This window comes from Silene latifolia, chromosome 7, assembly GCF_048544455.1.
Source record: "Silene latifolia isolate original U9 population chromosome 7, ASM4854445v1, whole genome shotgun sequence".
NCBI lineage: Eukaryota > Viridiplantae > Streptophyta > Magnoliopsida > Caryophyllales > Caryophyllaceae > Silene > Silene latifolia.
Window position 1 is genome coordinate 10,808,263 of NC_133532.1, and position 19,967 is coordinate 10,828,229.

Here is a 19,967-nt window from a genome sequence, read left to right on the forward strand (position 1 = left end):
GAATAATGAATAAAGAATAGATAAAGTAATGGGAGTTGTTGATTTTTTAGGAGATAAATTAATAAAAAATGAAGGAAACTTACCAAAAAAAGAAAGAGGGAAGATAGTCAAACTTGTGTGAAAAAATAAAGAGGGAAGATAATAGGAAATTGGAGGGAGTATATGTTAATTTAAGCATGTCTAAAAAAAACCCCCAAATTTCGAAACCCTAATTAAGTTGAACGATTTATGCATGTTAATTGTTGTTTAGTTATGTATTTGGGGGAAATTAGGTTATAGTTAGTTGATTTATACTAAATTTGTTCAATTTTCTTGTATAGAATGAAAATTTGTGATTTTCCTCTAATTTGTTATTGGGATGGAGAAGTGTTGGAGCAAAATGGATGTGTATCTTATTTTAGCTAGTACAAAGATGACGTATCTTGAATTAGTTGAAGAGATATATAAGGGAATCGGCATTCAAAGTTTGGGTACTCAATTGAGGGTGATGATGAAATTTCCAAGTTCCGGGTGTTTCAAAGTTGTACCCCTTAATAATGAAGGAGCCTTTAAAGTATTATGGGCAAGTATTCGTCATTCACATGCTCCTTCAATGGACATATTTGTAGAAGTTTCCACTAGTCAAATTGTCAATCCTACATCAAGTATTAGGCTAGATGATGTCGCTCAATTTGTATCTCTTGAAACTAATGACGTAAATGATGGAGAATTTGATGGTAACTTACAAGGTGATGAGATTGATGAGGAATTGGCAATACTGGTACTTGATGAGAATTTGTTGGCAAATGAAGAAGATGGCGATGATGATCTTATCTTTGCTAGTGCTCCCATTGTTGAGTTTAATAAGCTTGATCAATTAGATGAGGATGAATTGAATAGTTGGAAAACTTGGGAGAATATGGTTCGACATGAACACGGGAAAGAGTTTGCAGTTGGACAAGTGTTCCCAAACAAAGCTTCACTTAGTGATGAGGTGACATCATATAGTGTTAAAGCAAATCAATTTTTCAACGTTGCCGAATCAAAGCCTAATACTATTACCTTCAAATGTGTCTGGTCTCCTACACCATGCAATTGGCGATTAAGGGCTACACAAAAAGACTTTCATTGTAAAGCTTTTACCTTTGTCACATACAAAGGTCCTCATGACGAGTCTTGTGTTTGTGACATGGTTCCTCGAGACCACATTAATTTGAAACGAGCATTCATTAGTCATGAGATTCGTAACCTTGTTGAGGGAGATTGGGGATATAAGGTGAACTCTGTTGTTACTCACATTTTAGATAAGTATGGTTACACAATTTCATACACCAAAGCTTGGAATGAAAAACAAAGAGTAATTGAGGAAATATTTGGAGATTGGGATAAATCATATGAGTTGCTACCTCGTTTCATGCATGGTTTAAAAGAATCTAATCCTGGCACTATTGTCCAATTTTATACCACACCAACAACGAACCCAAATGTGCAAACATTCAAGCGTGTTTTTTGGGCATTTAAACCATGTATTGACGGCTTTGAACATTGTCGACCAGTTTTAAGCATTGATGGAACTCACTTATATGGAAAGTTCAAGGGAACTATTTTGACAGCTATGTCAATTGATGCCAATAACCAAATTTTTCCAGTTGCTTTTGTTATTGTTGAAGCCGAAAATACCGATAGTTGGCCTTGGTTTATGTCTTGCATAAGAGTCTTTGTCACCAAAAGAAGTGGGTTGTGTGTCATATCCGATAGACAGAAGGGGATTACGAAAGCAATGAGTGAAGTTGGTAGTGGGTGGGAGGAGCCGTATGCTTATCATAGAGTTTGCATTCGTCATTTGGCATCAAATGTTAACACAAGATTTAGGAATAATGCAGTTAAAGAAATGTTTGGGTCAACGGCAATGCATTTTCAAAACAAGAAGTTTGACATAGGATTTAATCGTCTAGGTGAGTTGAATAGAGAGGCACAATAATATGTTGCTGAAATTGGAGTAGAGAAGTGATCAATTTGTCATGACGGTGGACATAGATATGGAATATTGACTACTAACTTGGCGGAGGCATTTAATAATGTGCTTAAAGGAGTACGTTTTCTTCCCATAACCGCACTTGTAAAGTGTGTATTTTTTAGAGTTAATGCGTACTTTGTTGAGCGACTTGAGTTTGCAAGGAAACGGTTAATTAAAGGGCTTCATTATAGTACGAAGATCACAACCTTGTTGGAGAAAAATTGCAAAAAAGGAGCATACCATAAGGTTGTAGCTTTTGACCATGTTGGAGGGGTGTACCAAGTCACAACACGTAGAGGTTCACGACCCATGTCATATGGTAACCATTTGCACACCGTTGATTTATCCAAGAGGACATGTACTTGTAACAAATTTCAAACATACAAGTATCCTTGTTCACACGTGTATGCATGCCGTTTGTAAAAAGAAGGGCTTAAATGATACCCAATTTGTGGACATCACCTACACTACTGGAGAACACTTGGCTTCATATGCTTCTAAATTTCACCCTTTGAAAGATGAGGCTTATTGGGGTCCTTACAATGGGCCTAAAATAGTGTGTGATGAGCTAAATAAACGGGGAAAAGGAAGACGGAAGAGTAAAAGATTTCTTAATGAAATGGATGAGAAGAGTAAGAACAAGGTGTCATGTAGTTTGTGTCGTGGTTTAGGCCACAATAAAAAAAACTTGCAATATGAGAGTTAACAATTCACAAGGGTATTCTACTACTTACACTTCTCCTTATTTTTTTCCATTATTTTTTTTATTAATTAAACATTTCTATTATCTATGCTAAACTAACAACTCTTCAACTCTTTCAAATGAACAAGACTAATGGAACAACGTCAACAACCAGGCCCGGTGAACCCGGCACTTCTCACACAACAAGAGGTTCACAGGAGCAAGGCAATATTAGAAGGGGTGGACGTTGGTTCCCTCCGATGTAGGTCACATATAGTTTCGCACAAGGGGTTTATGGTAAGTGATCGTGTAGTTGATTTCATTAGGGACACACAATTTTTCTTTATTCATAGGATAGTAGGTTTGAAGTTTAATGTGGATTTAATAAGTGCAATTGTGGGCGTGGGAGCGGATTACAATTGGTCGACCTACACTCACGGGACCCGTTAATGCTACTCATCATGGACCGAACCCATTAGGTTTTCAATATCAACTAAGGATTGACTCGTTGGGTCGTAGGTGGCTAAGTGTGAATCGTAAGAGACCGGAAGGCATTACCACACTACATGGGTATAGGGATGCTTTCGATACAATGCGACATGATCAGTTTATATGGCAACCTTACACCCAACAGGTTTTATCTTTTTAGCCCGAGTTTTGTTATGATGACTCCGATGATTGGGCAGTGATGTCACATATGATTTGTTTCGACATTGTTGAGTGGCATTTTCCTAATAGAGTAGCTCGTCAATTTGGGTGGAAACAAGATATCCCTTTAGATTCTAACTAGGTTTGGTGCCCGGCTACGCCCGGGCTACCTTTATTTACCATTTAAATTTTATTTTCTATGAAATCTGTTTCGCTAAATTTGATTAACACATACATTTACAATTTATATCTTGAAATTATGATGAGATGTAAATCCGGGTAAGTGGTAAATTAGCCCCTTAAGTTTGCATCAATATGAGAATAACCCCCTTAACTTTACTTTGGTGTAAATAGCCCCCATAACTTTACTCTAAAGTGAAATCAAACCCCATTCTACTTTTCCGGTCAAAATCTCGCCGAATTGCCAATTTCTCACCAATATCTCATATGTTGTACATATTACGTATAATTTTCACCATTTCTACTCTATATATTTATACAAATGCATGTATCCGCAAGATTTATACGCCTTATTTTAGCACGTTATTCAACAATTCATATGTCATACCACTCCTACCTCTGACTTTCTCTCTCCCTGACATCTTGTGTATCACCCAGAACACTCAACACCAACATTATCACTTCTTTTTTCCTTTTCTCAACTTTGCAAAATAAATAAATTTATTCTTAAAGAAGTAAGCGAGGAGAGTTCCATTGTTGAAGATAATTCAGAGATTTAGACTAAATGATGTCATGTCATTCTATTCTCAAAGAGGCGATAACAATCTCAGGTTTCCTTGTTTTCCCCGAGCCAATTGTTTACGGACGTAACAATTTAATTTTGTAAAAGTTGCATCAAAATCTCAGTGTTAAATTATGAGCAATTATACGTAATATTGGTGAGATATTGGTGAGAAATTAACAATCCGGCGAGATTTTGACCGGAAAAGTGAAAGGGGCTTGATTTCACTTTATTACAAAGTTATGGGGGTTGTTTACACCAAAATAAATTTAAGGGGGTTATTCTCACATTGATGCAAACTTAAGGGGCTAGTTTATCACTTCCCCGGACCCCGGATATAAAATTAATCAACAAATTATGTGACACGTTCACTACCTTCACTACTTCTTCGGTTACTGTTATTTGTTTAACTACTCATGCTATTTTTACGGTTAAGAGCAATTATTATTGATATTTACTAATTAAATTACAAATCTAATGAATTATGGAATATTATATTTTTTTGGAAATCTAGATTGATTTATTTACCCTTTAATAGTTTCCAAAATATAAAATACTTATATTATATTATATTATATTATATTATATTATATTATATTCGTGTATGTTAAATAATTAACATTTTTATACTAATTAATACCATAAGTGGAGCATGTTATTTTAAGGAAAATCACCATATTATAGTGTTCTCTAAATTTATACTTCAACCAAAACTATATAATATTTACATTGAAGTCCCTTGGTCGGGTCCATTGTTAGTTTCATATACCTCTTATTAGACTCCTCTAATAGTGAACTAATTAACTTCTTAATTATTTATTCTTTAGATCTAGTGCATGCATAACAAAATAAGAGATTTATAAGGGAAAACAATGTCCCTTACATTGTAGGATGATTCGAAATAATGGGCACAAATAAGATCACCTTCCTTATTTGTTCTTGAGCTTAATATGTTGGATGATCCTCCAAAATCTCAATGTAGAGATTCTCCTTTGATTGCACCCAAGACTAATCCCTTAACAATAATATACTAATTAACTAGATTAGTGTATTATTGTTCCTTAAAATGTATTCTAATATTGTTATTATTACTACACTAGTAACCTTATTTTGATATTAGAATTGATGAACAAATTCTTGTTTTCTAAAAACTTGTTTTAGAGAGAGCTTGAGAGAATAAGGAGCAATTTGCATGTAATGTGAATGAAAATGAACAATAAGAGAACAAAATTCTCTTAAGAGGAGGAGGGAGGACCGGTTGGAGTTTGTCCAAAAGGGCATCTTCCTTTTTTCTTTTGGTCTTCACAAGAAATAGGTTGTGTAAGACATGTAAGAGTAGGCGTGTAAGAATTGTAGTGTAGGTATGATTAACTATTTTATCAAATAAAATAAAACAACCACAATTCATCACTACTCCCTCCATATTTCGGTCCATATCATATAAAATGGACTACCATTTTATTTTATCAATTTGTCATTTGTCACACAATATGTCACATGTAGTATGTTACATGTTATTAATTAATTTAATGCATATTTATCAAATAAATATCATTTTATAAATTAATTAAATTACATACAACAAATTGACTAGTGATACTTGATCACATAAATAAAATGGGTCATATAATTATAATTCACAACATCTTGTAATTATAATTAACCATTCATTCTTATCTTAATTGTTTCACAAACAATAAACAATTTTAGTAATAAAGAATTTCAATTACTAAAATAAATCTTATTTAATTCCATTACAATAAGATATAAATATTCTCTCTCACAAATGAATTGTTCAATTTTAAGGAATTGATTAACTTGTATCGTCATACAATTAATCAATATGTCTATTAAGGGAATTGTCCTTTAGGTGTGACCTTAAGGGACCAACTGACCACCACCGTCAAACGACAGTAATGTCAAACTCTAGTTAGCCAATCATTACCGATTAATGATGATCAGTTGACTATATAATGAATCATCCCTCACGTATTCTTAATATGAGATTTAAACATGTGATCGCACTATTGTTGAAGACACATATTCCAACATCCATCACACATCGTCATAATTAACTATATAGTATAATTAATTTGTATAGATTTATTTAATTACATTGAAATCCCTTGGTTTCTGGAATTAATATATAGTATTGATACCGAACCTAAGTTGCACAAAGTTGACAAAAGGGGTGCCCCTTCACGGAATTGGATAGAAAGATATCAACCATACATATCAATGTGGGTTAGGAGGGCTGATTTTAGGTATCGTGGTGTAGAAGGTGATAATGAAACGAGCTACTACGACCCTTACATGGTTTGGTACAGGAATCGCACTATTCTTTCCATTAACCTTTTCTCCCAACAAGCTACTTATGAAGCACCATTTGGAGCCACACAATATCTTGTAAGTATACTCAATATAATTGTCTTTTAATACTTAACCAATATTTCATAAAATGTGATTTGTGATACTATCTACTCCCTCCAATTTCATTTATTGTTCCTCTTTCCCTTTTCATCTATTTTTCTTATTGTTTTCTCTTTCCTTTTTTGGACAACTTTGTGTGGTCCAAAATTAATTTGATGTGGGGTCATGTGTATTGTGTGGTCCAAATTGATTCCCTTATTTCTTACACAACTATTAATGGGGAACAATAAATGAAATTGGAGGGAGTATTTTGTTTTAGGCTCATGGTTTTGTCAATGTCCATAATACATGTGATAAGGAGTTTCAACAAATGCCTCTTGAAGTGCCTCCTCATTTCCGCTCCATGGTGTCGCACATTCGGGACTACTCCTCTCAGTCTCTTCAATATGTAGGCTATTCTCATCTTCCTCAACCAAACGAAGAATCAAGGGAAGAAAGTTCACCTATGGTTCAAGAGTCACTCAACTCAATGGATATTGACGATGATATCCCTTTGGTTCAATACACTAGGTGATCTAGACGCTCTAATCCTTCCATGTCACCCATCAATGAACAAGTCAATGAACAAGGTGCCCCGGGGCCTACAAAGGGGAAGGGGTTTTGGACTCGCTTTCGAGGGAAGAAGAAGAAGAAGACTTGAAGAACTTAATGTAATAGTTAGACGGTTAATGTATTTGACACTTTAGACGGTTAGTGTAATAGACATTTTAGTTGGAAAACTTAGAATTTAAACCCCTTGTGCTAAACTATGTGGTGTGTAAACTCTATTTTAATTTTCAATAGACAATGGTTTGTGTCCAATTTGCATTGTTGAGTTTGGTTGTGCCTTTTGACAATGGAACTAAACGTGGACGAAGTGAAAATGAACAGCTTTGTAAAAAAAAAAAAGACACTGAATAAACACGCCATACGTATTGGCGTGTCTCTTCCCATAAACACGCCATACGTAATGGCGTGTCTTTGTTTCACCACTTTGCCAGACCTCACATGCATCTAGGTTGGAAAAATACACTGAAGAAACACGCCACCTCTAATGGCGTGTTTACTTAGGAAGACACGCCACTCCTAATGGCGTGTTTAGGTTGTATCACTTAGCACAGCTACTGGATTGCACTTTGGTTGAAAAATGCACTGAAGAGACACGCCATTGGGTATGACGTGTTTGACCCCATAGACACGCTAGTACGTATGGCGTGTTTTAACCTTAACACAGGCTCGAAAATACCGAGCCTACGTGGACACCATTTCGACAATTATTTTATTTTTGAGCATTATTTCAAAAAATCGTTCGAATTTAGGGTTAATAACGAGCTCATCTGAGCAGGAGTGCGAACATGGCTTATGCTTATTATGAAACAAAGACTCGATCTCAAGCTCACCCGAGTTTGAAAATATTGTGCTCATTATCAAGTCTGCGAGATTAAACGCAAAATCGGGTTCAACTAAAGCATATATAAATATAGAGTAAATTATCAATTACACCCACGCTTAATCCACTTTTTTACATTTACTCCCACGTCATTTTTTTTTTTTTAAATTACACCCAAATTAATAGCTCAGGTTATATTTTGCACCCAAATTAAAATAAAAAAACGAGGGTACCACATAGAAAAACTGAAAATGAAAGAAATCATCTAATCCGAATTATACTTTCTAATTTGGGTCCCCTTGTATAGAATGGCCCAAAATGATTGTGTTTTAAACAAAAGAACACCATGCAGCCATGCTAGTCTGATAGTCTACAGTCTCCTGGGTTACACATTTTCCATATCCAAATTGTTCTAAAAAATGATTGTTATTTCCAGAAAAATACAGAGATATTGATACATTGTGACTTCATATACAGTCCTCTAATATAGAGGTTAAATACAACAATAACTCCATGAACCCTACAGCTTGAAAACCATTACCATATATATATATCAATGGGCTGGAATTGTAGGTTGCAACACTCGAACTGAACAACTGAATGAAGAAGCCCTTGGTAATTCCTTCAATGTGCTCTCAGATAACATATGCTCATCACTCGGAAGACCAAATGCTTTGGGCGATAAACATACAACTAACTCAAGCAAAACTGATGCCTTTCTCAAAAGAAATTTGATTATATTCAGCTCCCGTGCTATCCCAACATACTTCTCTATCACAATTCGTTTGAGACTATACTGGAAACATCGACGGATTACGTTACTTGTTTTCCAAGTTTGGTCTTCCAAGTCAGCTATCTCCACTAACTCTGGATTCGTAGTATCGCGCCTAGGGTTAATAAAGTCCAAGAATCCCTGAAATAAACACGAAAAAACATTAATGTCATGTCACTCTCTTTTAGTAGATTAGAGCCAAATGACCAAAAGCTCATGACGTTATATATTGAACAATGAAGATGCAGGGAGAAATTACGATGCATCCATGTCGTTAACTACGCAGGATATATAGATAACAACACACTTCATGATCATATTAGCACACTACTGACTACAAATAAAAGAAAATGCAAAACAGAACAGAAGTATAATTCGCGCCAAAACAAATATTGCAGTAACATGCACTAACCTGTGGGAAAATAAGCGTTTCTAAGCTAGGTGAGGAGGTAAGAATCTCCAACAGCACGTTATCCCATCTCGCATATTGTGAATTTGAACCCAACTCTAAGGTTTTTTAAATTATGAAACACAGGCAGTTGATCTTTATAATCACCTCCATAATACATGGTCTGCAATCGAAAAGTGGCAATTAGTAAATTATTACAAATTAAAAAAAAAAAAAGGGGAAAGAAATATTTGGAGCGAAAACTCCCTACTCCAATCCCCGCTAGGCGGCGAGGATTCAAAATCCCTCTCAAATAAACATTCAGTTCAGGTGATTGCATGAGAAGGGATGGAGTATGTCTCTAAACAACATGCAAGAGGCCAAGAGACAAACCTCGATAAAACAATCAAGCAGAGATAAATGGTGAACGTTAGACAGCATTCGGACAAGGCTAAGCTGGACTTGAAGAGAAATCTGATCAGGGTTATTCAGCAAAGAAGCCTCGACAGCAAGGTCAGCTTGGACGAGATCATTCATATTTGTGATAGAGTAGCGAAATGCTAAATTGTCAACATACTGTAAATACTGCAAACAAGGGGTATCAATAAGCACAAGTCCACTGTTTTTGATTTCATCACATTTAAGAATAATTAATTCCAATCTCCTAAGAGAATGGGAACTAATGGCCAGACCATCTCCTTGATTCCACAAACAATAAGCAACACTGAGGTCTTCAAAGGAAGGACAACAGGAAACTAATTTAGTAATCAAGTCATCCTGAACAATTAAAAAGGAATGGAGATGAAGTAGTTTCAGTGTAGGTAGAGAAATATGGGAGAATTCAGCCGCATCGAGGTGGAGATTGGAATCAAGCTTCAACACCTCTAACGATTGGGAAACGAAAAGTTGAGGAGGAAGGCGATGATCAGAAGGATTCCTTAGATGAAAGGAGAGGTCAAGCTCCTTAAGACCAAGGAGAGCTAACGGATAAGAGAGCCAGGCATTTAGTCGAGAAGGTTCGAGATGAGGGAAACACGCTGCATCACAACCATGTAGAGACTGACTATTTACCAACGGGGAGTGCCATAGCGCCACCGGGTGTTACTCAAAGTCGGTAACACCGTGGGTATTTTGGTAAAGTTTATCTATTATTTCAACTTTTCCATTTAAAAAAATAGATTAATTAGAAAGGGTAAAAATGGAAATTTAACTTGCTTTTAAGATGAAGTTCGCTAAAAACACAGGCACGATAAAATGAGACAATTCATCTCCGGTAAAACATAATTATCACTCGATGCATTTGCAAGTTAAACACCTATTCTAATTTGCAAGAGTCGCATTAATAACCGAGTAATCAAAGATTCAACGCACAAAGTAAATCCCATTGAAAGAGTTGCATTCAAATACAGTATTAGGTTAAACATATGGGATTTGCTCCTCTTATTGATGTAGAAAACAGTATTTCTGGTTGTTCATTTGCAAAGAATTGCCAGCATAAAGTATAACGCAACAATTTTTCGGTAAGATCATCGATCGTCATTGCTATGAAATTAACAAGATTGAATTGAATTATGGTGGATTACACGTCTAATAAGCTTTGTATTTATACGCAAAATCATAAAGATTGAATCTAGTAATCAATCATACAATTAAAGTTGTATGATTTTTTTTTTTCGGTACTCATGAGGGGATTGATTACTAATAAGTGATGCTTTGAATCCGAAATAGCGAAGAAGAAAATGGTTGTCTGGGTTGAATCAACAATAACAACTTTTATTCGCAACTTCCGTTTTTAACCTTTGCATAGTTAATTAATAAATAAAAATGAACTATTTATTTATTCTTTAAATATATTATTTTATTAGGGTGTTACCGATAGTCGGTAACACCCGGTGTCGCCATAGCACCCCCGTTGGTAAATAGTCAGTCTCTAGTTGAAATAAGGTTTAATTTTAAAGGTGGATCTTAGGTTTATCAGACCGGGCCAACTTGACCTTAGCTCGACTTCGATTTAATGAGCTTTTTTAATAGTTTTGGACTTTGGTAGGGGAAAAACAACCAAATTGGTAAAAAAAATGGAGGTTATTTACTTATTTGTTAAATTGGTAAAAAAAAAAAAAGAGTAATAGGTAAGATAAGGGACTCAACTATGAGTTTTTTTACAGATAAGGGACTCAACTTTTAAATAGTACAGTTAAGGGACTCAAGGGTTAAAAGTAACGGAATGTTCACATTCATTGACAAAAAAGTTGACAGTTAGCTACATAATTATCAAATAAATCCTTCTTGTCCAAAATACATGTATCCTGAAAGACAAAAAAATGCATTTCACACTCGTCAAAGTGGAGTAATATTATGAAGTGCTTCCTTGGTTCTTCTTGCACTGACAATATTCTCCCTTCGTGATCTATGGTTTGCCCTTTGCCCAACTCTGAAAAAACAAACCTAATTGGCTAACAAAGTAACAATGCATACACAAAGCACACATTATGCCGGCATAATAACGAAACTAGGTACGTTAAAATTAACAAATTACCTTGCCATGTGCAACTTGTAACACAATTTCTTCCGCTAGAGTCCATTAAAGTGGGCATGCCCGTAGATGTTTTGCTAGTTTGAGATTGGTCGTAAAAAGTGAAATCACGCATTGTAGTAATGCCACGTAATGTTTGTTGACCTTCAAAATTGGAATAATATGCAACTTGGTTGGCCTCTACCATATCATCCGCCAAATGATTTAATAGAAAAACATGTAATAACTTTACGAAAACAAAAAACGTATACAAAAACAAAATTTCAGTCATAATCTATGAATATGAGAAAATAAGACAAGCAGCAATATTTGACAAAAACGTATACAACACAAAATTCGATAAAAACGTATACAACACAAAATCAAGCTCCAGTTAATATAAGTTCTAATAAATGAAATTAGTGTTAAGGAAACTATTCAAGCTACCTCTCCTTCAAGCAATCTATAAATCTTGTTATACGGTTTTGATATGTATCTCTTAGTTTTAGCTACAAGATCTTTGTATATCTTTCTTTAGTTTAGTCTTTCCTAATTTATGTATATTTCTAGCTCTAGGTTTAGGATATACATCTAGTATATAAACTCATGTATATTGCTCTTGTGAATATCAATACATACAATATACTTTCTCATCTTATATGGTATCAATCGCCTCGATCCTACACAATCCTCGTTCATGGCATCCAACGCTCTCATCGTCCCTACCAATGCCGACTCCACCATCATCTTCGTTAACCTTAACCAATGCAAAACCCTAACCACCACAAACTACACCTAATGGTCCTTTCAAATACGGTCCTTCCTCAAAGGCCTTGACCTCTTCTCCTATCTCGATGGTTCAAACCCATGCCCTCCCAAAACCACCGTCGTTGACAACAAACCCACCGCTAATCCAGCCTATTCCACGTGGGCTAGGCAAGACCGTCTTCTTCTTGCCTCGCTTGTTGGAACCCTTGACAGTAACATCGCTCCTCTTGTCACTGAATCCAAGTCTTCTCGTGAGGCTTGGATGACCCTTGCCTCGACCTTTGCCAACCCTTCTCGGGGTCACATCCTTCAAATTAAAAATCGCCTCGAAAACATTACCAAGAAACCCGATCAAACCGTCACTGAATATATGCACCAAATCAAAACTTGCACCATAGAACTTGCCCAATTAGGTAAGCCCATGGACCCGGAGGACATCATCGCCAAAGTCCTTCGTGGCCTTGACTCAACTCATTATCGAGCCATCAAAGAAACCGTGGAAGCCCGTGATACACCCATCACCTTCGACGCTCTTCACGAAAAACTTATCCACCATGATCTCAAAAACCCTCAAACAACCTCCACCTCTCCTCTTCCTGTCTCTGCTTTTTCAGCCACGGCATTCGCAGCCAACCCTCGCCCACCCTATTACAACCGTTATCAGCCTCGCCCACCACAACAACAACAACAACAACAACAACAACCCTCCCTGCTTCCCACTCCCAACTCTGATATCACCACCACTGTCTGCCAATATTGTGGTTACAAGGGTCATGTCTTCTTTAATTGTCGTAACTTTAAGAAAACGCACCCTACTGTCACCATTGCCCCATATGTTCGCCTCAATCGCTCTAATGGCCCGCGTCCTCAGGCTCACACAGCCACGGCTACCCCCTCCCTCCCTAACTCTTGGCTAGTCGATAGTGGTGCTACTCACCACATCACCAATGACCTGTCTAACCTTGCTCTTCATGCTCCGTACACCGGTCCGAACGATGTCATCATTGGTGATGGCAGCTCTCTTCCCATCGCCAACATAGGTTCTTTTACTCTCTTGTCTAACTCTACTTCTCTTCATTTCCGTAATGTCTTACATGTTCCGCTTATCTCTCGTAACATACTCTCCGTGTCTCAATTTTGTGTTGACAATAACGCTTCTATTGAATTCTCACCCTCTTGTTTTCTCTTTAAGGATCTATCGACGGGTCGGATCCTGCTTCAAGGGCCACTTGATCGTGGCATCTACTCGTGGTACCCGTCTCAGCCGTCTGTCCACGCACTATCTTCCTCTACTTCAACTCATCTTTGGCACCATAGATTAGGTCATCCCTCAAATAATGTTCTATCTTTGATTAAGAATCGTTTTAATTTATCGTTTTCTATTTCGGATTTTGATTATTGTAATTCCTGCAAACTTCATAAGTGCCATAAACTTCCGTTTGCTATCTCTTCGCTGACATCTAATGCTCCACTCGAATTGGTTTTTTCGGATGTTTGGTCTTCACCCGTTGTTCCGGGTGTAATTCCAGAGCAGTTATTTGTTACCACCCGTGCTTGTAGAATGACGTCTTTGATTGAATCCTCCTTTCGGTCTCCTGAAACAACGAACAAACTGAGGGCTCGGCTTTGGACCGAGCGAACTCACTCCGACGCTCAAGTCAGTAAACTTAAAAGGATTAAGTTATGTGTTACTTGGCGAAGTATGTATTGTAGAGAGATAAGGAAGATATTACCAGATGAATAGTGATTCTTAGGTTAAATTGTGGATCCTTTCCTCAATGAGAGTTGAGAAGTATTTATAGACTTTCACCTTTTGTCACGTAGTGGCCAAGTGGCCAAGTGGCTAGCAGGTGGAAAGACTGATCTACCCTCGGCCGAGGGCCCATGGCAGGCCGGCGGGCCCTGTTGACTCGCCGCCGAGGGTTCTTGGATATGAGTTCGCGGATGTGTGCCCCGGCTGGCTAGTTGTATCAGCCGAGACCCAAGAGACAGGCCGACGGGCTGCGTCGGCTAGGCTGTCTAAGTCGTTGACTTGCTGTGGATATCTTTGACCTTGCTCAGTATGTTGATAGGGTCGTGGTCTGAATATGCCCCATCAATTTGCCCCTAGCGTAGTCTATGCCGTGGTATGGGCTCCGATGTATGTTGAGCGTATATTCTGCGCAAGTAAAAATTTTCTTTCTCGGCTTCTTCTACCTCGGCTTGGTTCTGCTTAGGCCGTACCATATCCCCCCTCCACATGGATGTGTAAAGGGCATCCGATGTGGAAAAGAGAGTGACGCTGGCCGAGACCAGGGTTGAGAGTGCCGGTTGTTTTCGATTGCCCCCGGCCGGTGCTACCTAGCTTGGTTGATCATGTGGCCGGCGGAGAACAGATACTTAGGAATTTGTTGAGGAAGATGAATAGGCAAAGAGATATGAAGGGGCGTGTTGAAGACGCTTGGTCACTGTTGCGTTGATTGACATTCAACTGTTGCAACGATTGACATTCCGTGGTTCCATGTCCGACACGTGTCTGTTCGCTGATTGGCTGACGTTTCATGGGCTGTGCCCTGATTGGTCCTTCTTCATGGGCTTTCCCCTATAAATAGGGCAGTTAATCCCTGAAATTGGCCACCAATTTCATTTTCTCTAAAATTTTCTTCTCTCTAAACTTTCGAGGGTTTCTTTCTCTTCTAATCTTCAGAGTCGTTACTTCGGCTAGTGCTTTTCTTCAAGGTAAACAAACAATTTTTTCTCAATCTCTTATTTTGTTAAGTAATTGTTGCTACCATGTCTGCTGCTGACGCCGGGCCTAGTACTTACAACGCCGGGGTTCCCGTCGCGTCTTGATGAGGAGGAGATACTAGACGCCATCCCGATAAGGTCTGGGGGCCCTAGGTCTCCTTCTCCCGAAGTTGATCCAAAAGCTTTGGAGGATTGGGAGGATGATGATGATGTTGATGATGACGGTGATGATGAGTAAATGGCTCATCCTAATGAGGGAAGGCAGTACATCATGGATCACGGCAACGCCTGTAAGGTCTGCCCTGACCGTGCTTGGACCCATAAGTTCGCCAGTTGTTCCGGCGAGACACTTTTCGAGGGTCATTTCTACTTCGGCAGGGGATACAAAATTGTTATCCCTGAGGAGGGTCAGGCTGTTTGTTGCCCTCCACCGGGTTGCACCGGCGTATACATCCGGCACCTGGAGTACGGGCTCCGGTTTCCGCTGAATGAATACGTTATGGCTATCATTAGAGCCATGAACGTCGTCGTGGCCCAATTGCACCCGTTGGCTATTAGGACCATAGTCAGATTTGTCTGGCTCTGTCTCTTCAAGGGGGAGGTCCCAACGGTTAATTTATTCCGTCGGCTTCACCACCTTCGGCCGTCGTTTCCTGGTCGCGTCGGATGGTACAACGTGCAAATGGAGCCGGGTTACGTCTCCGTTGATAAGCTTTCTTCCTGCAAGGACTGGAAAGATCGGTGGGTGTACGTTGAGGTTCCGGATGACTATCCCCTGCCCCGGTCCTTCCAGCACCAAGTCAATTTGCGGTGCGAGAGTAAGGCGGAGCATGACAAATGGGTCACCCGGAGTAAGCTTAAGATGGATGCCAGCAAGGTCCCTCTTAATGCGAATGAGAAGCTGGCGATGAGGCTGTTTGAGGCGGAGAAGAATGGGGTGCCGAAGAGATGGATTCCCCCGACGCAGATCATTCTTCAGGATGAGCTGCTCTGCCATGTCGGCCTCATACCGGCCCTAGCACAGGGTGAGTGGGGTCGGTGTGAGGCCCATTCTGCTTTTAATGTTTTTGTTTCTTGAACTTTGATTTATTTCTTCTGCTTAATTTTTGCTTTGTTTCCTTTGCAGACCATTTTGGGCCGGACCTGTCTGAGGAAGAACTCCGGAGAATGGGGCTTGCCAAGGACAAGACAGTCGTCAATTTGCATCCTAAGGCCCATAAAAATGATCGCAGACTGGCGCCGACCGACCTTATGGACCAGGAGTTGAAGGCACTGGATCCGGCGGTGGCTCAAGCACGGGTTCTCGGAGGCGTGCCGAAGAGAAAACCAAAGGCAGCGTCTAGGTCGGCGACGGCGTCAATCCCAACTCCCTCTTCAACCCCAACGGTCCAGAAGGAGCATGTGGAGGTCGTCGATATCACCGAGGAGGTGGTGACCGTTGCGAAGGGCCCTCCTCCTCCAAAGAAGAGAAAAGAGCCACTGCCGGCTTCTACCGAGGCCGACAAAGAGAAGGGTCCTCCGGCCAAGAAGGCCAAGACTGGTACGGACCTAACCTGTGGTTCAGACTTAGCTGGTTCATTATGCATTCCCGATGACAGACTCTCTGATGTGTCAATGAATGTTGACATGGATGCGCTGTGTGAATTTTTTGCAGTTCAGTCGCCGCCGTCTACCGGACACACTGATGAACGGCGTCCCGACAAGCGACCTGCGCAGACGGGTGGTAAAGATGCCACCGTCGTCTCCTCCCTCCCAAAGCCTACCTCCGCCCAGATCAGGTCGGAGGCCCTAGGTTTGTCCAGGATGCTGGCGAAGTGGGCTGATGTGGCCGGTGCTCATTTTGTGGAGCAAGAAAAGGTCATGGCTGAAGTTGCCCCACAGCTTGAGCGGCTCAGGTTTGAGCTCGCTGCTGCGAAGAAGGAGGCTGAGAGGGCTAAGGCTGAGGCTGAAGAGGCAGTCCGTGCTGAGAGAAAACTTAGGGAGGACGCTGAAAAGGCGGTCCTCGCTGAGAGAGCCAAGGCTGAGGCTGCTGCGGCTGAAGCTGCTAAGCTGCTGGAGGGGCGTGACCATCTTCAGAAAGTCGCCGACTTTAATGCTAAGCAGAGGGAAGAATGGAGGTCCAGGTTTCAGGCCCAGGGGAAAGTGATTCGAAATAAGGATGCTATCATCGCCCAAAGGGAGGAGGACATTGAGATGCTCCAACGCGAGATTCTCCCTAACATGTGTGCCCAATACCGGGACCTGGCCGAGGAAGCTGCCAGGGAAGTGATTGGGGAGCTCTTTCCTCTTGACGGTTCCTTTCCGTGGCCGAAATTTGACGAGATGCTTGATGACAAGCTTGAAGCTAAAGAGAAGGCCGCGGAAGAGAAGGCCAAGGAGGAGGTCAGGGTGAAGAAGGAGGAAGAGGTGGCCGCGGAGAAGGCGGCTCTTGCTGAGAAGGCTAGGGCGGCCAAGGAAGAGGCTGAGAGAATGAAGGCAGCTGAGGCTGCTGAGGCTGAAGCTTCCAAGACGGCTTCTGGGTCGCCTACCAAGGATGATGCTGCTAACGTCGCTGATGGCGAGCAACAGCAGCAACAGGCATAGGGAGACGGGCGGTTGTCACCAGGTTCCCCCGGCATCTTGGATAGCTTCAGCTGTTCGGGGGCCAATTATTAAGCCTTTCCTCCCTGCCATCTTTTGGCGCTTAAAACGATACGTCTGTAACCTTTTGCTCTTCTTTTCCTTGTTTTTTGTAAACTTTGGTAGGTTGTGTTTTGGCTTATCCCTATGGGGACGGTCGTCGTCTGTATTCTCCTCACTTGTAACTTGTTATCATTTTTAATAAGAGTTTGCTTATTTTGCCTCTGGCTTGGCCGAGGTCTTTTCTTGTCTTCGTCTGAGTTGTCTTCTTACGTTATTAATTGAGCGCTTCTTTTGTTTCTACCTCGGCCTGGCCGAGGCAGTTTAGAATGCGTATCTCAACTGTGTTTAACGTTTTTTAAACATGTTGGCATGTTGGTCGCTTCCTCTTTCACTCTCGGTCTGGCCGAGGCGTCAGATTTGCGATTCCCAACCGCCGCTGTGAACATATTAGCGTATCGACCGTTGTGTCCCCTGCCAGGCCTTCGGTTGGCCGAGGCGACTAGGGGTTACGGCGCGACAGCGTTCGTATCTGTAGACATATTGATCGCTTCCTCTGCCAGGCCTTCGGTTGGCCGAGGCGGCTAGAATTGCGTCTCAACTGTATTTATACGTTCCTAAGGCATGTTGGTCGCTTTCGCGAGTATCAACTGCGCTGGTAGTGACTGCCGTGGCGTCTACCTCTTGGGGTGACTGTCGTGGCGTCTACTTCTTGGTAGTGACTGCCGTGGCGTCTACTTCTTGGTAGTGACTGCCGTGGCGTCTACTTCTTGGTAGTGACTATGGGGGGAAATGAACACTTTGATGGAAAACTTGGACGATTCTTCATTAGATATAAACATGCGTCGGGATGCCCACAGTTGTCTTGGGCACCTCCGCCGCTATACAAAGTATTTCCTGAGGTTGTCAGTGTTCCAATGGCCCCCTCCACGTCTTCTGTGCCTTCCTCCCCCCCCCCCCCCCCGGTCCGAGACGTTCATTAGAGTCAGGGGCCGGATGGGCGTTACTGGATCACTCCTATCCGTTGGAAAACGGATTTTCTATCCGCCCCGTCGGAGCTCGTTCCTGGGTCTCCAGCTACATACTTGCTGAGGCTCCCCTTTCGGATTAGCTCCTCGATCGCATTCTTCAGATGCCGACAGTCGTCGGTCTTATGGCCGGGCTGGCCGTGGTAATCGCAAAATTGGCTTGTGTCGCCCTCCGCCTTTATCCTGGGGGGTTTCGCCCACTTCTGCCCTTCATTTTTACTCAGGGCAAAGACCTCGGCCGCTGATTTGACCAGGGGGGTGAGACTGTTGTACCGCCTTGGTGTGTATGGTCCCGAACTCCCCCCGGCACCCGCCGAATTCTGTCTTTTATTAGATCTCTCGGGCCGTGACTTATTATTGTCACGGCGTCCTTCATCTCTATCATCCCGGCGGCTGCTCCTCTCGGGTGCCCACCTCGTGTGGCTTACCTGTGTCTTGTGATAGTCCTCCACCTTTATGGCTCGGTCGGCCATCTTTCTGGCGGAGTCCAGGTTGAGGTATTCACACTTGATGAGATCATTTTTGAAATCACCTCTCGGTAGGCCTTTCATCAGTGCGAAGGCCGCCAGCTCGGTGTTCAGCTCTCGGATCTGCTGAACCTTGGCGTCGAATCTCTTGACGTAGCTCCGGAGGGACTCGTCATCCCCCTGTCGGATAGTCAGGAGATCCGAGGTCTCCACGGCCCTTCCCTTGTTGCAAGCGTACTGGGCTATGAAGTTGTCTCTTAAGTCGGCATAGTAGTACACCGAGCCATTAGGTAGCCCTTTGTACCAACTCTGTGCCATGCCATGGAGGGTGGTTGGGAAGACTCGACACCACACCTCATCGGGTTGCTCCCATACCGACATGTAAGACTCGAAAGCCTCAGCGTGGTCGGTTGGGTCGCTATCCCCTTTATATGATATAGGCGGCAGCTTTAGTTTGGCCGGCACCGGGACTTCGAGGACATAGGCGTGGAGGGGCTGTCTGACCACGTGCCGCATGGCACGCGGCGATCGGCTCCTCGTGATCCTAGTCCGGCTTCTCTCCCCGTAGCGGGAAAGGGCTTCTTGTGACCCGACTCTGGTGAGTCGGGCTCCTTTCTTCGTTTCTTCGGGGGTGACCTCGTTGGTGCCGTGGCGACGCTGTCCTTCCACGAGTGCGGGAAGGGCTTTGGTCTGACACTGACACCACGGGCACCGCTGGCGTTATGGTACGCCCAACCTCTTGCAGCGCTCCGTTCAAGTTGTTTGGAGTCACTTGGTGGCCTCTGGTTGCCTGTGGATGTGTTGCCGTCACCGTCGTTG

At 41.6% G+C, this 19,967-nt stretch overlaps 2 protein-coding genes across 2 annotated transcripts; one reads left to right on the forward strand and one right to left on the reverse strand.

Moving 5' to 3' along the window:
- The first annotated feature begins 412 nt into the window (after window positions 1-412).
- On the forward strand, window positions 413-1,960 carry LOC141589705 (uncharacterized). Its single transcript, XM_074410332.1, has one exon. It carries the CDS (start codon window positions 413-415, stop codon window positions 1,958-1,960), a length of 1,548 nt encoding a protein of 515 aa, XP_074266433.1.
- Window positions 1,961-8,420: 6,460 nt separating this feature from the next.
- On the reverse strand, window positions 8,421-11,675 carry LOC141589706 (F-box/LRR-repeat protein At4g14103-like). Its single transcript, XM_074410333.1, has 5 exons — window positions 11,564-11,675; window positions 9,421-10,064; window positions 9,196-9,211; window positions 9,052-9,146; window positions 8,421-8,780 (listed from the first exon to the last, which is right to left on the reverse strand). The coding sequence occupies exons 1-5, from the start codon at window positions 11,673-11,675 to the stop codon at window positions 8,421-8,423; spliced, it is 1,227 nt and encodes a 408-aa protein (XP_074266434.1).
- Window positions 11,676-19,967: the final 8,292 nt, after the last annotated feature.

Bases quoted from the DNA above. Each gene is read 5' to 3' on its own strand.
- LOC141589705 (XM_074410332.1), top strand. From the start codon at position 413: ATGACGTATCTTGAATTAGTTGAAGAGATATATAAGGGAATCGGCATT.
- LOC141589706 (XM_074410333.1), bottom strand. From the start codon at position 11,675: ATGCGTGATTTCACTTTTTACGACCAATCTCAAACTAGCAAAACATCT. The intron at 10,065-11,563 runs GTAATTTGTTAA...GTTGTGATGCAG, and splicing joins TACAAGTTGCACATGGCAAG to CGTGTTTCCCTCATCTCGAA. The intron at 8,781-9,051 runs GTTAGTGCATGT...TGTTTATTTCAG, and splicing joins AAACGCTTATTTTCCCACAG to GGATTCTTGGACTTTATTAA.